This window comes from Xyrauchen texanus, chromosome 27 (assembly GCF_025860055.1).
Source record: "Xyrauchen texanus isolate HMW12.3.18 chromosome 27, RBS_HiC_50CHRs, whole genome shotgun sequence".
Taxonomy (NCBI): Eukaryota; Metazoa; Chordata; class Actinopteri; order Cypriniformes; family Catostomidae; genus Xyrauchen; species Xyrauchen texanus.
The window spans coordinates 31,120,707-31,136,262 of record NC_068302.1 but is presented as its reverse complement, the minus strand read 5'-3'; the positions used below and the strand labels follow the sequence as shown (position 1 = coordinate 31,136,262).

The following is a 15,556-nucleotide window of genomic DNA, read 5'->3' as shown; positions in this document are numbered from 1 at the left end:
AAGCTTTTAGAAAGGGGCTGGTTGATTATTCTCAATTGGAGGACTGCAGTACTTTTATTTTTTTTTTAACAGAATATTATCAATGGAATTGAAAATGCACTGCATTGTTGTGCTAAACACTCTTGTGCAGTACTTTGCATTCCTTTTTTTTTTTAAATGGGTTTGTTTTTCTTTCTCATTTCCAAGTAATCCACAAAACACTTAATTGTGTTTTTATAATAAAATTGGGGATTCATTCCATGAAACACTTAAGTTAAAGATTCACACTCAACTTTTATTTACACACTTTATACATAAAGTGCAAAAATAAATCTGTAACACAATGTTTTACACCAGTTTCAACTGATTCAGTAGCTGTGACTGCCCAGTATAAGCAGACATTACTCCACTTTAGTGCTTTTGTAATGGTATTTCAAGTCAATCAAATGCATAATTATTCTACAGCAAGAGTTAGTGATTTTGAAACATTTCTGAAGAGGAGAGGTCTCAGAAAATCAACAGCCTGATTTAGCAAGGTTCTTAACCAGTTTTATATAATAACATACTACTTATTACTTACATCTACTAAAAAGCGAATTAATCAGTGCTGAGATGCAACCAAAACCAGTACAACCACCAACACTTGAACTGCAGTTTGACCTGAAGATGGCAAAATAGGCTTCTAATAATTCTATTTTTTGGCTCCTGGAGGTCCCCAGGACCCAGGCTGGAATGAGTTTGCGGTGCTTATGGGGTCCTCACTGACTTCTGGCTGTCCAAACTGGGTGGCAGAAGCATGACCTTTAGTTTGTATTTGAACAGGTTGGGCCACCAATCCTTCTTCATACTCTTTGGCCTGCAGGGCTTTATCCCTCTCCTCTGCTTCAACAGCTTTGACTTTGATCTGCTCCCTGTAGTGTACATTAATTTGCAACTCCTATAGAGGGCAAAAGACAAGTGTGTTAAAAAGACACAATGCTATAATGCATCTGATTCAGTCATAAAAGCCATTCAGATTTATTAAAAAGTAAATGTAAAAAAGTTCTTTGCTCCATTCATACACAGATTTAGATATTAATAACAAAGAAAATACCTCTGTAGTGGGTGGCTGCTTCCGCCTGCCTCTGATCCAAGCTAATAGAAAAATGACGTTGATATGTTAGTAATAGTAGGTACACAGAATGAAAACATTAAGATCTTAAAGATAATTAGAACATTTCTAAATGGCTTGTGTCAAATGGCTCGATTGCTGAGGTCCAATTCTCTCATAAATGGCACTCTGGAATGAGTCAGGATTTAAATATTACATTATCATAAAATGGATTTGGTTCACATTCAAATGAATGAATGAATGTTCTCTCTATTACCATCCCATTCGGAGGGAATGCTTCCTTCTAAATACTCAAACTCTTTTGGATTGGCTGCTTCCATCAGGCGCCTGGGCCGCATAACCCGTCCTGAAGAAGAAAAGGAGGAATGAGTTATAAGCCAAATATACTGGAATAGGCTATTTGTTTATACAATTTAATTGATTTAAAAAGAAACAGAAGTAATCTGTAAGTTAAAAAATAAAAAAGTATAACAGGAAGTATTTAGTGTACAGAATGGCTACAGCGGACCTAATCATGAGCATGACCCTGATCTTTAAGCCTATTAAAAACCTGTTTAAGTTATTCAGCTAATACACTTTCTTTATTGGTAGAAAATGTTGTCTTAATGTAATACTGCAGGTTCAATACAAGTTAAGCTCAGTCAACAGCATTTGTGGCACAATGTTGCTTACAACAAAAATGTATTTAGAATCTTTCTGATTTAAAAAAAAAACTAAAATGTATCACCATTTCTCTCCAATTTGGCTTGCCCAATTCCCACTACTTACTCGGTCCTCGTGGTGGCACGGTTACTCACCTCAATCCAGGTGGCAGAGGACAAGTCTCAGTTGCCTCCACTTCTCAGATAGTCAGTCCACACATCTTATCACGTGGCTCGCTGTGCATGACATCTCAGAGACTTACTGCATGTGGAGTTCATGCTACTCTACGTGATCCACACACAACTTACCAAGTAATAATTGAGGCACTTACAATGGAAGTGAATAGTGCACATTTTTGGAGAATTTACACACTGAAATGTGAAGCTTTTCATTTATGAAAGCACTTACATTAATTACTTTGTGAAAACTCTTGTGTTAATTGAGCTGTAAAGTTGTTTAAATGGTTGTTTCAGGGGTTTAAGTTGTAAAATTGGATATAACTTTACACAGAAAAGGCTAGCATGCTATTTTATCACACTAAAATCATGTTAACATACCTATTGTTTACATTTTATGGCAATACTTTCGAAACAGTCTTATAAAGGTGCAATATAATATATTTACTGTACTAAATCATAAAATTATAATATGTTATCACAGATTTAGGAAACATGCCAAGTTTGAATACTGGCTTCACCAAAAACAATGCTACAGCCAGTATATTCTTCTTTTAAATGTCCGTTCCGGGCCGGAATTTCTGTTTGTGTTTTGGCCTGTGTGTTCCATTTCCCAACCCCGGGTTGCCAGATTTGAAACAAGCACAGCGCGCTGCTGCCATGGAAGCCAGCAATACATCTAGCTAATATTGACAAAGTTATAAAAAAATCCACATTAGCTGGTTTATCGTTTGCAAACTATAATAACATTGCAAACGTATACATTAGCTGACCAACTTAAGGCTCATCATTAGCCTTACACTGCAAATTCCTGTTGCGTGTCCTCAACCTGGCAACTCGCCTGAACTTGGAGTCTGGGGAGGAGAGGTCCAACAATAGGTCGGGGGAGACAACTCTCTCCAATATTTTGAATTTGGACTGCAGTACCCATTTTAAACGTATTGCTCACTTTAACCCAGATTTGTGCTTTTTTAAAGAAAATGAGGGACGAGACGAAATTATTTTTTGTGGTAATCAACATTGTGCCACATGCCGTCGATTGAGCCTAAGTATTGAACCTGGAATATTGCTTTAATGTACAATACTGTATAAATATCTATTCATTAACAACTTAACGTACCGAACATAATCACTCAAGTATTAAGAGCTCACACTCTTTCATAAAAAAAAAAACAGGATTCAAGTTGGCTGTTTTTGAATAAATAAATAATAATAAACAGGTAAATACAGTTACTTTTCAAAGACCCACACATGACCTACCTGTCCATGTCTTCTGCTCGGGTACGTTGTAATATTTATTTCCAAAATGATCTGTACCGACATGCTCTTTTACCCCTCCAAATGTCCTTCGCAGCAGAGAACTAAGACGGCTCATCACTACAGGTTTTATGGGAAATATCTGTCAATAAACTGCACGCATGAACATTCAGCCTGTGACACACAGTGCGTCGTAGGGTTGGTTACACAATTATGGTGAAATAATGCTGTCATGTGATTGGTTTAAGCGCTGGTGCTGACCAATCAGGATTGATTTTATAGGCACGTCTAGCGCGTCAAAACATGGCTGCCTCGGATCCACGATAGTGCACAACAATCACATCGAAAAAGCTTAAAAACTACTTATACTTTTGGCGTGTTGTGCAGAATGATTTTAATGTGTTTAATGTCGCAGTTTCAAAGGCTAAGACATCGCCACACAAAAGCGTCCGTTATTCGCTTAAAGATTGTAACCAACCCTCATAGATATTTCAATTTCACAACACAGTCATAACCTACAATACAAGTAATATAGTCGTAAGGCTTCAATGTCTGTACAACGATGCTGAGTTTTCTCTATGCTAGGCAATCGGGACTTGACGACCCAGTTCGTCTGAGACGTGCAGAATCCACGCGAAGGTATTGTATAATGCAGCATAATAATACACTTAAATTGAACTCTCGCGCTATCCAAATGTATGAATGATTTGTCTATTAATTTTTATTTTTTGAATTGTTTTTACTAAAGTCAGCTGGGTTTATTGAGTTAACTTTATTGTACTCCGTGTAAACCAACTTTTAATAGGATCTTGCCTGTGTTTCACAATGGGTGGCAACATTGTTAACTGTATTCCCTGTGACCTATCCCTGTATCACGTACTGTATCTTTTAGGGTGCTGAGTCTGGAGTTAAACCATGACAGAGATGTTGATCGTATCCATGGCAATGGAATTAACACTCTGGATATTGAGGTTATTGATGGACGATAGTAAGTTTTCTCCCCCAATTAAGAACATTATGTATACTCTTGTGTAGACCAGGGGTTTCAAACTGCCAAGAACCACCAATTATGATGTTTCCCTTGTGAGGGACCCCTTTCTTAAACTATAAAGGCTGCTACAATATGCATTTTTATGTATGCTGACCGATTCTTACTGTCTGAGGAAAGTAGTGATAACAATAATTATACTGATGATTTTGTTTCTGAAATTAAATAATTAGTGTTTATTTTTATTATACTGAAGCCAAAACAGATTATTAAAATGTCATGTAAAAAAATAAAGTACTTTTTGTTTTCTACCCAATGTCAGAATATTAGAGAAATAGTGAGTTTTTAGAACAGAAAGGCTATTACATGTTGTTGAGCGCATCTAAATGTGTTCAGCGGGAGATGCAGAGATAAACTGCGGGCCCCCCATCGGACAACCGGAGGGGGGCTGAATATGTTTTGTACCGGGCCCAAGAAGTTCTAACTGCAGCCCTGTAGGTATGTATGTATGTATATGTTCATACCTATTCATGAACATATATATGTTGCAATGAAAGAGAAATAAACACTTAATTTTTTGTTTGACAGATTTGTTTTTAAATTTTTACTGTTATATATTTTGTAAAATCTTTACATTTTCTCTCAAATTTTCTGTGGTCCCTCTATCACCCCCTTGCAGCCCCCGGGGGTCCCCAGGTCCCAGTTTGAAAACCTCTGGTCTAGGCAACAACAAGAGAATTCATACACTGCCTGGCCAAAACAAATCTTGAATGATTGTGATCAGAGATCACTGAAATGCTTGAAGTTACATCATAAAAAATCGACAGCAGAACTCACGGCTATGTTTAATAGTAAAAGTAAGAGCATTTCCACGTGCAATATGTGACAAAAACGTATAGGATTGGGACTAAACAGCTGTGTGGGCACAAAAAAGGCATTTGTTAGTGAGACTAATTGGAAAAAATGACTTCAATTTGCTAGTGAACATAAAGATTGGACTGTGAAGCAATGAAATGTATCATGTGGTCTGATGAGTCCAGATTACCCTATTCCAAAGCGATGGGCTCATCAGGGTAAGAAGGGAAGCACATGAAGCTATGCACTCATCATGCATAGTGCCCAATGTACAAGCCTCTGGAGGCAGTGTCATTATCTGGGGTTGCTTCATTTGGTCAGGTCTAGGCTCAGCAACATTATGCGGCAATAAAAAGCAGTCAGCTGACTACATGAATGTACTCCATGACCAGGTTATGATCAATGGATTTTTTCTTCCCTGTTGGCACAGGCATAATCCAGGATGACAATGCTAAGATTCATCAAACTCAAATTGTGAAAGAGTGTTTCAGAGAGCATGTGGAATTATTTTCACACATGAATTGGCCACCACAGTCCTGACCTTAACCCCATTCAAAGTCTTTGGGATGTGCTGGAGAAGACTTTAGGGAGGGGTTCGATGCTCCCATCATCAATGCAAGATCTCAGCTATAAATTAATGCAACTCTAAATGGAAATACATTTTGTGATGTTGCATAAGGTTGTCGAAACAATGCCATGACAAATGCGTGCCGTAATCAAATCTAAAGGCGGTCCATTGAAATATTAGAGTATGCAACTTTGTTTTGACCAGGCAGTGTCTTTATATGCACTTAAAACACAATTATTTGCTTGTATTGACACCACGTAGCACAGAGACAGTATTTAATGTTCTTCTAAAATATATAAAAGATGTAGTGATAAAGACTAGGCTGTAGCCTATGGAAACAAGATTAAATCCTAACCCTCCATCTATCTAGTATACAATATTATTTGTTGCTACGATGCAGCATGTCCTCATGTACAAGCAAATCTCTGGCCTGTTTTGCTCTCCAGTATGTTGTCAGGTGGATCTGATGGAGTGATTGTGATCTATGACCTGAAAAACAACAACAAGAAGCCTCATTACACTTGCAAAGCAGTCTGCACAGTGGGCAGGTCAGGATGATGCATTCACAATTCACTGTGGTACAGTGGCCACCAGGTGGCAGCATTGAATTTGTAATTTTAATGTGTATCTACTGTAATGTTGTGCTGATGTGTGGTCTGGTTATGTGGGACTTTCTCAACTGTGTTTTTCTGTAAAGGTCCAGTCGGCATGTTCATAAGTTTAGCGTTGAAACAGTGCAGTGGTACCCGCATGACACTGGTATGTTCGTATCCAGCTCGTTTGACAAAACCATGAAAGTCTGGGACACAGAAACTCTGAAGGTATACATCCTCAGCCTCAAACTGCAAACCAAACCGCAAACTATTTGTTTGTACTTATTCAGTTATAAACCACAACAATATTAAAGCAGAAGTGTGTAATTTCTGTGCCACTAGCAGCATTAAATGGAAATGCAGAAATACAGATTGTTTTCTAACATGTTTCTCCAAACTCTCCCCTGCCTGCCATTAGTTGACAAACGGATTGTCTTGCCACAAAAGCACACCATTGGTTGAGCCAAAGTTGCTGTATCAGGCTGGTCAGAATGGTTACACAAACAGAGGAATTACTTGATATCACCTCAGAGCCATAGTATTTTACTTTTAATGGAAAAATCCTACAATTGGCTTACTAATAGTTGCCTTATAGTCATATAAATTACTCATAGTTGTCTCTGCATAAGCTGGGATAAGTGTGTTAACATAGAGAAACATACACACTTCAGCTTTAATAAAGCAGTATTTAAGTAAACATGACCACCTGCCAGGTTTTGCCCAGCCCACAAAGTTTTCATATTGTTTTTCTCAAAACATGCTGACTATTTCAGCGAGCTATCCAGCAAATTAAACTAACAAGCTATTGTGAAACCAACAGTCTGCTTAAACACTGGCTCTTCTGTGGTGTCAAATGTCCCTTATCTGTTAGCTCTGTATCTGGGCCTTTTTATTTGTATTGTAACTGACACAAAGGAATGGAGCCCAAGCTACATTCACTCCCCTCAGACAGCTCCCTGAAGTATAGACTTAGATAGGTGCTTATTTAAATAAGATGTTATAATTTTTGTACTTCCATATGCTCTTTCTTAGGATATGGATGGGGTGGATTCAAAGCAATATACCTGTTGTTTTAAATGCTGTTTTATTATTATTTTGGACTTACGTGTTTAATGTGTTTTGTTCAGCCGGCTGAGCAGTTCCAGTTTGATGGCAATGTCTACTGCCACCACATGTCTCCTATAGCCAGGAAACACAGCCTCGTAGCAGGTGTGTTTTCTGCTGTTTGCCTGAAGGCCAAATCAAGCACATGGCTGTTTTTTTGCATTTACCATTCTGAGCAATCTTAACTTTGTGATGTCATTCTTTTATGTTTATACTTAAGTCAGTATTTATTAATCTAGGGCCTTACCGTGTTTATAACAGTATGTCCACTGCACAAGACTAATTGTATTTAAAGCTTGTGCATTCAAAATGACCTTCCAAAGAGAGGTTGGTTGTAATCTTTTAGGACAACTCCGAATAACTGTTTACTGATGTTTATATAAACACTTTTTTACAGTATGTGATACTGTAGAATATTCTGCTGGTTTAATTTAAAGATTTTTTTGGATCTTTATCACCATGCTCTTTAAACAGGGAAATGGCAAAAAATAAAAAAGTTTTGTTACCTTTAAGTATGAGATTTGAGGAATCCAGGCCTTCATCTCCTAAACAGGAATAGCAGGTTATTACCACCTCCCTCTCTCTTACATTTTTCTTTGTTGAGTTTCAATTAAGCAATAATAAATTTTTTGTAAAGCCCACTTTCATTATTATAAATACAATAAGAATTTTAAGCAATCATTTTGGTTTGTAATAATCTTCCTTGGTACAGTAAGCAGTGACATTGCTACATGCTACAGTTTATATAGAGTTTACATGTCCAATTAACTGAATAAACTTTTCTCTATAACTTGTATTTTTCAATGACATAAATTAGTGGGGTTTGAGGTGACAATTCCCCCAAAATTCAAAATGTGGGGGCATTATACTGAGTATGTCTGTTTTATTTGTAACATTTGCTATCTTTTTTATTATTATTCTATTTTAGGCCTAGGTATACATATTATCACATGAAACATGGATAATTACTCCGATACAGAATTTATGTTAATAAATAGATTAAATGTAAAAATTTGAAATGTATTAATGAAGAGAAAACGTGATTTAATAAAGGAAACAGGTGCCCCTGAAAATCAAATCCAGGGTGCAAATATTGTCCCTTAATGTAAAGTTAATTTCTGACACTGATATTTATCATGTTACAATCTGCCCACATAATTTTGTATTACATCATTTTATTTTATTTACTGAATTATCTTTACAGATTATAAAATCAGAAGCATTAAATGGATCGTTCACATGCCATCCCAGATGTGTATGACATTGTTTCTTCTGCAGAACACACATGGATATTTTTAGAAAAATATCACAGCTTTGTAGGTCCTCATAATGCAAGTTAATAGGTACCAATATTTTGAATCTCCAAAAGTATATAAAGGCAGGTTAAAAGTAATCCATAAGACCCCAGTGGTTAAATCGATATCTTTAGTAACGATATAATAAAATAGGTAAGGGTAAGAAACAGATCAATATTTAAGTCCTTTTTTTACAATCAATCTCCTTTCACTTTCACATTCTTTTGTTTTTATCTATTCACATTGTTCATGCATATCGGCACCTACTGCGCAGGGAGGAGAATGTAAAGTAAAAATGGTGGGTAGGCGCCAATATGCATGAAGAATGCAAATTTTCACAAAATTTTGCTACCCATTCATTTGCATTGTGAGGACCTACAGAGCTAAGATATTCTTCTAAAACTCTGTTTTTGTTCAGCAGATTAAAATAGTCATATGCATCTGGGATTACATGAGTCAATAAATGATGAGAGAATTTTAATTTTTGGGTGAACTATCCCTTAAAATGTCATATTTAACAGTTCTGTGCATTATTATGTGCTCTTCATCAGTGTTCTTGTAGGAGCTCTGAGCCTAGTGCGTTTGTTGCCATCTTATTCTTCTCACTCCGCTCTATTGTGCTCTGTTTTGGCAGTTGGTACCAAAGACCCTAAAGTGCAGCTTTGTGATCTGAAGTCTGGGTCTTGCATCCACATTTTACAGGGTGAGTAGTGCCTGTTGTCTCTGAATGGAGACAGCCCTCTTTTAAAACCCCAAGGCTCAAAATATATACACAGAGAGTGATTGTTGACTGCTAATCACATTAACAGTCATTTTACCACAGATGTCATTCCTAGGTTCTTTTTCTGGTTATCTCAAATACAAGAATTTAAAGGGATAGTTCACACAACAAAGTCTGGTCATCATTTACTCACGCTAATGTTGTTCCAAACCCATATGACTTTCATTCCTTCATGGAACAGCTAACATTCTGGTGAATATATCCTTGTATGTTCCACATAAGAAAGTCGAACAGGTTTGGAACAAAATGGGGGTGAATAAAGGATGACAGGATTTTCACTTTTGGGTGAACTATCCCTTTAAGTGTCAGTTATGCTTAAGCAGGTTTTCCCCGGCAGGTCACAGAGGTGAGATCCTTTCAGTCAGATGGTCTCCACGATACGAGCACATTCTGGCCACAGCCAGGTAAACAATTCCACACCTGAGTATCACAACAAGAAAAAGCCATATGCTGTGCTATTTGATGCTGTTTTTAAGAGTTTAACCATTGAGGATTCCTTGTCATTTTCCCATGTTATTTTGAGTGGCTGTACTTAGCAGAATGTACAAAGGTCAAATATACATGAATGTGTTTCATAATCCCTTTCCTTTAGTAATTTGAAGCCGTTATGCAGTGTTATGTGCATAATTGTTAACAGTCCTCTCAACAGATTCTTTACTCACCTGCTCTCTCTGCTCCTAATGAGAGTGAGATAAAGAGCCATTGGGGACTTGTGAAAGGGTCCTTACTGCCTGGAAAACAATTAAGAATACAGAGCAGAGCGTCATCTTCTATCTCTGCAGGATTTGAAGAGTTAATAATAATAAGAAGAAGACATTTTACTATTAAAGTAAATTTTAGATTATTAACCAAGACACTCTCTCTAGCACAATTTTACCAGTTTCATAGAAAACAAATATTGTAGAAATAATCTGTTTTTGTTTTTCTCACCATATTCTAATCCCCAAATGAGAGAATCCGCAAATATGTTTGAGGGATCCAATTGGTTTAAAGACTTTTGCAAAATCTGACCATCTTTACCTATTATTAAAGAGATATGTTTGTTTTCATGTGGCAAAGTATTTTTGTTTAAGTTTGACTTTTGTTGGTGTCTAGAGGTAGTGTTCCTTGATTAGTGGATTTCTCTTCTAGTACTGACAGTAGGGTCCGCATTTGGGATGTGAGACGGGCCTCAGGAAGTCTTTTTACTTTAGACCAGCACAATGGGGACAAATCCAAGGCCTCATCTGAAGCAGGTGAAACCACTGTAAACATGTTGTTAACAAGTCTCATGAGGGTAAAATGCGATTTTAAATTTGCAGGTGATTTTGATGTGGTTTTGCTTTAGGACCCAGGTTTTACATAAACAAATTTTAAATTTTGACAAAATCCTTGTTTAACATAAAACCTTTTTTAATGTAATCTGGATCTTATTTATTTACCTGCCGTAATGTTGAGGATGTAAAACAACTTGTCCAAGTTGATGTCTGTTGATATTAAAATTCTGTTGCATTTGTTTGGACGCACAACCCTTTTTAAGTTGTTTCGACTTTTTATTTTACTATTCCAACCATGCACGATTATAAGTTTAGTAGCATTTTATTATTTGCATTTTAGCAATGTTTTCCCCTTCTGTCCAGGACACTATCGGAACAGATCTGTGACCCATTTTGGGTTGCAAACCCACCAGTTGAGAAACACAGTACTCTTTAAAACTTTGATATGATTGATTTTGATATGAGAAACGTTTATGACGCTGAATGATAAATATTTCATTTACTCAGTGCAATGTATAAAATGCATTTATGAGTGGTTGAATATTGCCACATTATGATGGGAAGTAAATATTTACAGTGAGGTCAGATGATAGGTCCTCATCACAGGTATCAGGCTGTTGCCATAGCGACATGCATAGAGAGCGGAACTGAGTGAAGGCAACAACATCTGTGTGTTAATGATGCTGACAGCTCATATTGCTGCTTCAGACAAACATTGTTTATATATTTTATAGTCCAGTTTGTAATCACTCTCATCTTCACCCGAGCTCTCTATCTTTACACATTCATATCTTCTGTCAAATAAAACAAAACTAAAAAGGATAATAATTCTAGGTTAGGGTTAACCCTAACCCTGGAAAGTTAATTTATTATGGATGGTTAATAATGGATTGTTAATGAAGTAATATATATATATATACACACACATACTGTATATTGAAAGCATTATAAATATGGATTATTTTTTACCATTTTTCAGTTAATACGGCTCACAATGGAAGAGCAAATGGACTGTGCTTCACAGACGATGGACTTTATCTTCTAACCACAGGGACCGATGATCGCATGCGCCTGTGGAATAGTGCCACAGGAGAGAACACACTAGTGAGTAGTAATTAGGAATTATGCCATATAACACTATACCTATAGGCATGGGACTTGACTACTAGAAGTCTTTAAGTTCTAGGGCCCTATTTTAAGAGCACTAGCGTTAAGTGCACCGCTATTCTTGAAGTCAGTGGGCATGGCCATGAAGTGTTTGTTTATTCGTGCAAGCATGAGCAAAGTCTAGGCGCAAGTGGGTTTGGCAAAATAGTGTGTGCAATGCGTTAATGGGCTGGATCAACTCTACTTTAATTTTGTGGTTCTTCTCCAGTAATTTCACCATTTGTGTCCTATTATTTAGTCCATTTCCTATTAAGCACCAAAAAAAGACAGCACATTCATAAGAAGTTGGTAGAGTAAATTGACTGTATGCAATGAATTAGAAGAATAGAAATATGGACTTAAGTTCTTTTGTGCATTAACAATGAGTTTATTGAATACCAGTCATATTTCTATGACAGTTTCACATTCCTTTTATATGACTGCTCTGCGTTCTCATCAGGATATGGATGTACGCTTAGTCAAAAAGAATATGTAAGTATTATTAATCATATTTATCTACAGCCACACAGATCATGGCTAGCATTAACAGTAATTGTAGCTGTATGTGCTTCGCTTCTACCAACCGATTAAAATAAACAAAAATATAATCAAAATAACAAAGTGGTAAAAGTGGCCTCTTTAGCAGTGACATAATAATCACTCTACGACAACAGGTGGAAAATTACCAATACAAATGATATCCTAAATACAATTGTAAATATATTAATAATAACTGAAAAATAAACCATGACCTAAAGGTAGTTTAACACAAATCTCAAACATTTTTGGTTCATAAACCAGCTGCAACAGTGATGGACAGGGACATCATTTATGTTTCATTATATTTTCAGAGTTTGGACATTAACTTTATTACCACCTGTTGGTGGAATTTCCAAACTGAAAATGCAGGAACTGAGTGTGGACTTTGTGCTGCAGACAGACGTGCTTTTGAAACGTATTAGCACAATAAAATAGCAAATTGCACTTTGCGCCACTTCAGTACCATACAATACAACCACAGTTTGCTTGCATATATACACAGATAGCGCAAACACTCCCACCCACACCCACTTCCGCTTTGCACTGGCACTAAAATTGCTGTTAGAATTAGCGCTCACAAAATTTGTATAAGATGTCGCGCACAGTCGTTATGCATAGCACTTCACTTTGCGCACTCCCAAAAATAGAGCCCCTAATGTAAATGTCCTATCAAAATGAAGGGTTTTGAGCCTAATGCAACGGAAGAAATCTGTATTCTCTCACGGGTGTTACTGCACTTCTTTGGGTAAAAAGACTTTATCATTCCACTAGTTCATTAGATGGAATGCTGCCAGACTTAGTTAACACAGTAACAAGATAAGATAATTTCAAGTCAAGGTTTTCTGTTTTTACACTTTCCTTTGTTAGTGACAGGAAATATGGTCTAAATAATGGGATTTCCCTTCTTTGTTCAAACAAATTTCTTGCTAAGAGTTGAGATTATTTCCTGTTCTACTGGATACATCATTAATTAATTTCACTTTAATCCCTTCATTTGTTTTTTGCCACAGGTGAATTATGGGAAGGTTGTAAATGAGAGTCGAAAAGGCCTCAAGTTCACCGTATCGAGGGGCTGTAGCCCGGAGTTTGTGTTTGTGCCTTGTGGCAGCTCTGTGGCAGTGTATGGGATTCACTCCGGTGAGCTAATCACCATGTTGAGGGGACATTACAATAATGTAGACTGCTGTGAGTTCCACACAGATTTCCAGGTAAACAAATGAAAAACATTTTTTCCTTTAGAATAACATTCGTAGATAAATAATTCACAATAAGGCCAGAGACATATTTTAAGGAAGTAAAAGTCTATTTTTATTTCATATTGACTTTAATAAGCAAAGATAACTTAAGCAAGCCATTTATAGCTTGATTTCCCTCAAAAATGAAAACACTTTGGCTTTGTGCGCAAAAGCATTGCCCTGTTTGATTGAGTATGCCGACATAGCAACATACAATTGATACTGATTAGTACTAGCACAAATTTGTTCAGGTGATTTGAGTCTTTGCTATTCAGGCAACAAACTGAAACTATGGCACGAAGTAAGAAAAACAAAAATGTTAAGTGTGTTTGCATGATCATTTATTAAGGTTTGTCCTTAGTTTTTCAGATTTGCATTGCATATTGACTTGTTATTAACTATGGGAATCTATGGTATGGGTCATTAGGAGCTTTACAGTGGTGGTAAAGACTGTAACATCCTTGCTTGGGTCCCAGTGCTAAGACAGCCTGACATTGAGGATGAAGGATCTAAACCTCCACAGGTAAGACAAATATTCAAAGACATACTTAACCCAAAAATGTTAAAATTGTGTCATCATTTAATCACTGTCAAGAAAGTTCCGACCCCGTATTATGTTCTTTCTTCCATAAAAAACAAAAAGAGATGTTAGGCTGAATGTCCTGCTGCTTTTTTCTATGCAATGAAAATTGATGCTTATTTCTTTTTTTTCTACTTCCAAGATATAAAATGGAACAAAAAGCACCCAAAAAGTATAATGTAAGCAGTCCATATGACTTGTGCACCATATTCCAAGACTTGTGAAGACACATGATAGCTTTGTGTGAGAAACGGACCAGAATTCAAGCTGTTATTTATTGATAATCTTCCCTTCATTTAATATATATATATAATTATATTAAATAATTGTGTTTGTGTTTGTCAGTTTTTTGTGATCTTATTTATTGGCTGAGAGAGATGAAAATATATGATTGAGAGAAATATATATATATATATATTTCTCTCAATCATATATTTTCATCTCTCTCAGCCAATAAATAAGATCACATAAACTGACAAACACAATGCCTATTATGCCAGTCATGGAGTATATGTGAAGTCAAGTTACTATTTTCACGTCAAGATGGTATGTAGTTTATCAGACATTCCATTTTGTGCATTCAGCATCTTGCTTTACCAGTTTTTCGACCAAAGAAATCTTCCACACATGTAAATAATTGTGTTGTATAGTTGCAACACAGATAGTAGCGACCACACATTTGTAATAGCTGTCATCAAGCTGAATTACCTAGGCTTTATTATGATGTAGCTGGAAAAAGCTGAATTGAATGTTTCATAATGTTCTGGATTCATATTTTTACAGGGTGGAACTCAAGCTTCTATCAATCCTGCTTTCGAAGATGCCTGGAGCAGTGATGAAGACTGACAGAGCAAAATCATTTACTAATGAATGACTCAAATGACTGAACGAATCATTGAATATACACATAAAACTCTGCATGCATACCTTCACGTCAAAGTGCCTTTCTACATGTAATTGCATTCTGCATCAGTGAAGACAGACAGCAACAGCATTGAGTTTTCTTTGGTCTGTGCACCTGTGGCAGCTCTGTGCACCCTCACCCGCTGATGTTTTTAGCCAGGCCTGTGGGTTTTTATACTTTACATAAGCTTTACCTTTCACCTAGAAGTGGACTGTATGTTTACATCATTAGAACACTGAGCATCAAGGTTTAATAAACTGTAAAAATGCTTTTATGTTGATTATGTACATAAATTGGTTGATCAGTATACTTTTTATTTATGAAGGGTTTGTTCATCAAATATTGAATGGGAAATGCCAGTCAAAAATTCTGACACACACACACACTTGACTGAATTTGTTTATGATGATCCTAAAAACCTTGATTTGGGTTGAGTTCGGTAAGAGTTAGTGTGCAGAGCTGTTATCGAAGAGAAGGGTGACTAATTTGATGGTTTAAGAAATATAAGAGTTTTGATTTACCATTTTATGGTCACAATTTAAAGGA

At 36.4% G+C, this 15,556-nt stretch overlaps 2 protein-coding genes across 2 annotated transcripts; one reads left to right on the top strand and one right to left on the bottom strand.

Annotated features, from left to right (window-relative positions):
• Nucleotides 1-670: 670 nt before the first annotated feature.
• On the bottom strand, nt 671-3,363 carry ndufaf2 (NADH:ubiquinone oxidoreductase complex assembly factor 2). The gene is made up of 4 exons (XM_052094345.1): nt 3,169-3,363; nt 1,347-1,436; nt 1,073-1,113; nt 671-916 (listed from the first exon to the last, which is right to left on the bottom strand). The coding sequence occupies exons 1-4, from the start codon at nt 3,281-3,283 to the stop codon at nt 671-673; spliced, it is 492 nt and encodes a 163-aa protein (XP_051950305.1). The 5' UTR covers nt 3,284-3,363.
• Nucleotides 3,364-3,465: 102 nt separating this feature from the next.
• ercc8 (excision repair cross-complementation group 8) lies at nt 3,466-15,277 on the top strand. The gene is made up of 12 exons (XM_052094341.1): nt 3,466-3,804; nt 4,058-4,153; nt 6,023-6,124; nt 6,274-6,397; nt 7,297-7,378; nt 9,203-9,271; nt 9,687-9,753; nt 10,481-10,584; nt 11,585-11,709; nt 13,302-13,499; nt 13,954-14,049; nt 14,890-15,277. The coding sequence occupies exons 1-12, from the start codon at nt 3,728-3,730 to the stop codon at nt 14,950-14,952; spliced, it is 1,203 nt and encodes a 400-aa protein (XP_051950301.1). The 5' UTR covers nt 3,466-3,727; the 3' UTR covers nt 14,953-15,277.
• The last annotated feature ends 279 nt before the right edge of the window (nt 15,278-15,556 follow it).

Bases quoted from the DNA above. Each gene is read 5' to 3' on its own strand.
- ndufaf2 (XM_052094345.1), bottom strand. From the start codon at position 3,283: ATGAGCCGTCTTAGTTCTCTGCTGCGAAGGACATTTGGAGGGGTAAAA. The intron at 1,114-1,346 runs GTAATAGAGAGA...TTTTTCTATTAG, and splicing joins CATTCCCTCCGAATGGGATG to CTTGGATCAGAGGCAGGCGG. The intron at 917-1,072 runs GTATTTTCTTTG...TGCCCTCTATAG, and splicing joins AGCAGCCACCCACTACAGAG to GAGTTGCAAATTAATGTACA.
- ercc8 (XM_052094341.1), top strand. From the start codon at position 3,728: ATGCTGAGTTTTCTCTATGCTAGGCAATCGGGACTTGACGACCCAGTT. The intron at 9,272-9,686 runs GTGAGTAGTGCC...TTTCCCCGGCAG, and splicing joins TTGCATCCACATTTTACAGG to GTCACAGAGGTGAGATCCTT. The intron at 10,585-11,584 runs GTGAAACCACTG...ACCATTTTTCAG, and splicing joins CAAGGCCTCATCTGAAGCAG to TTAATACGGCTCACAATGGA.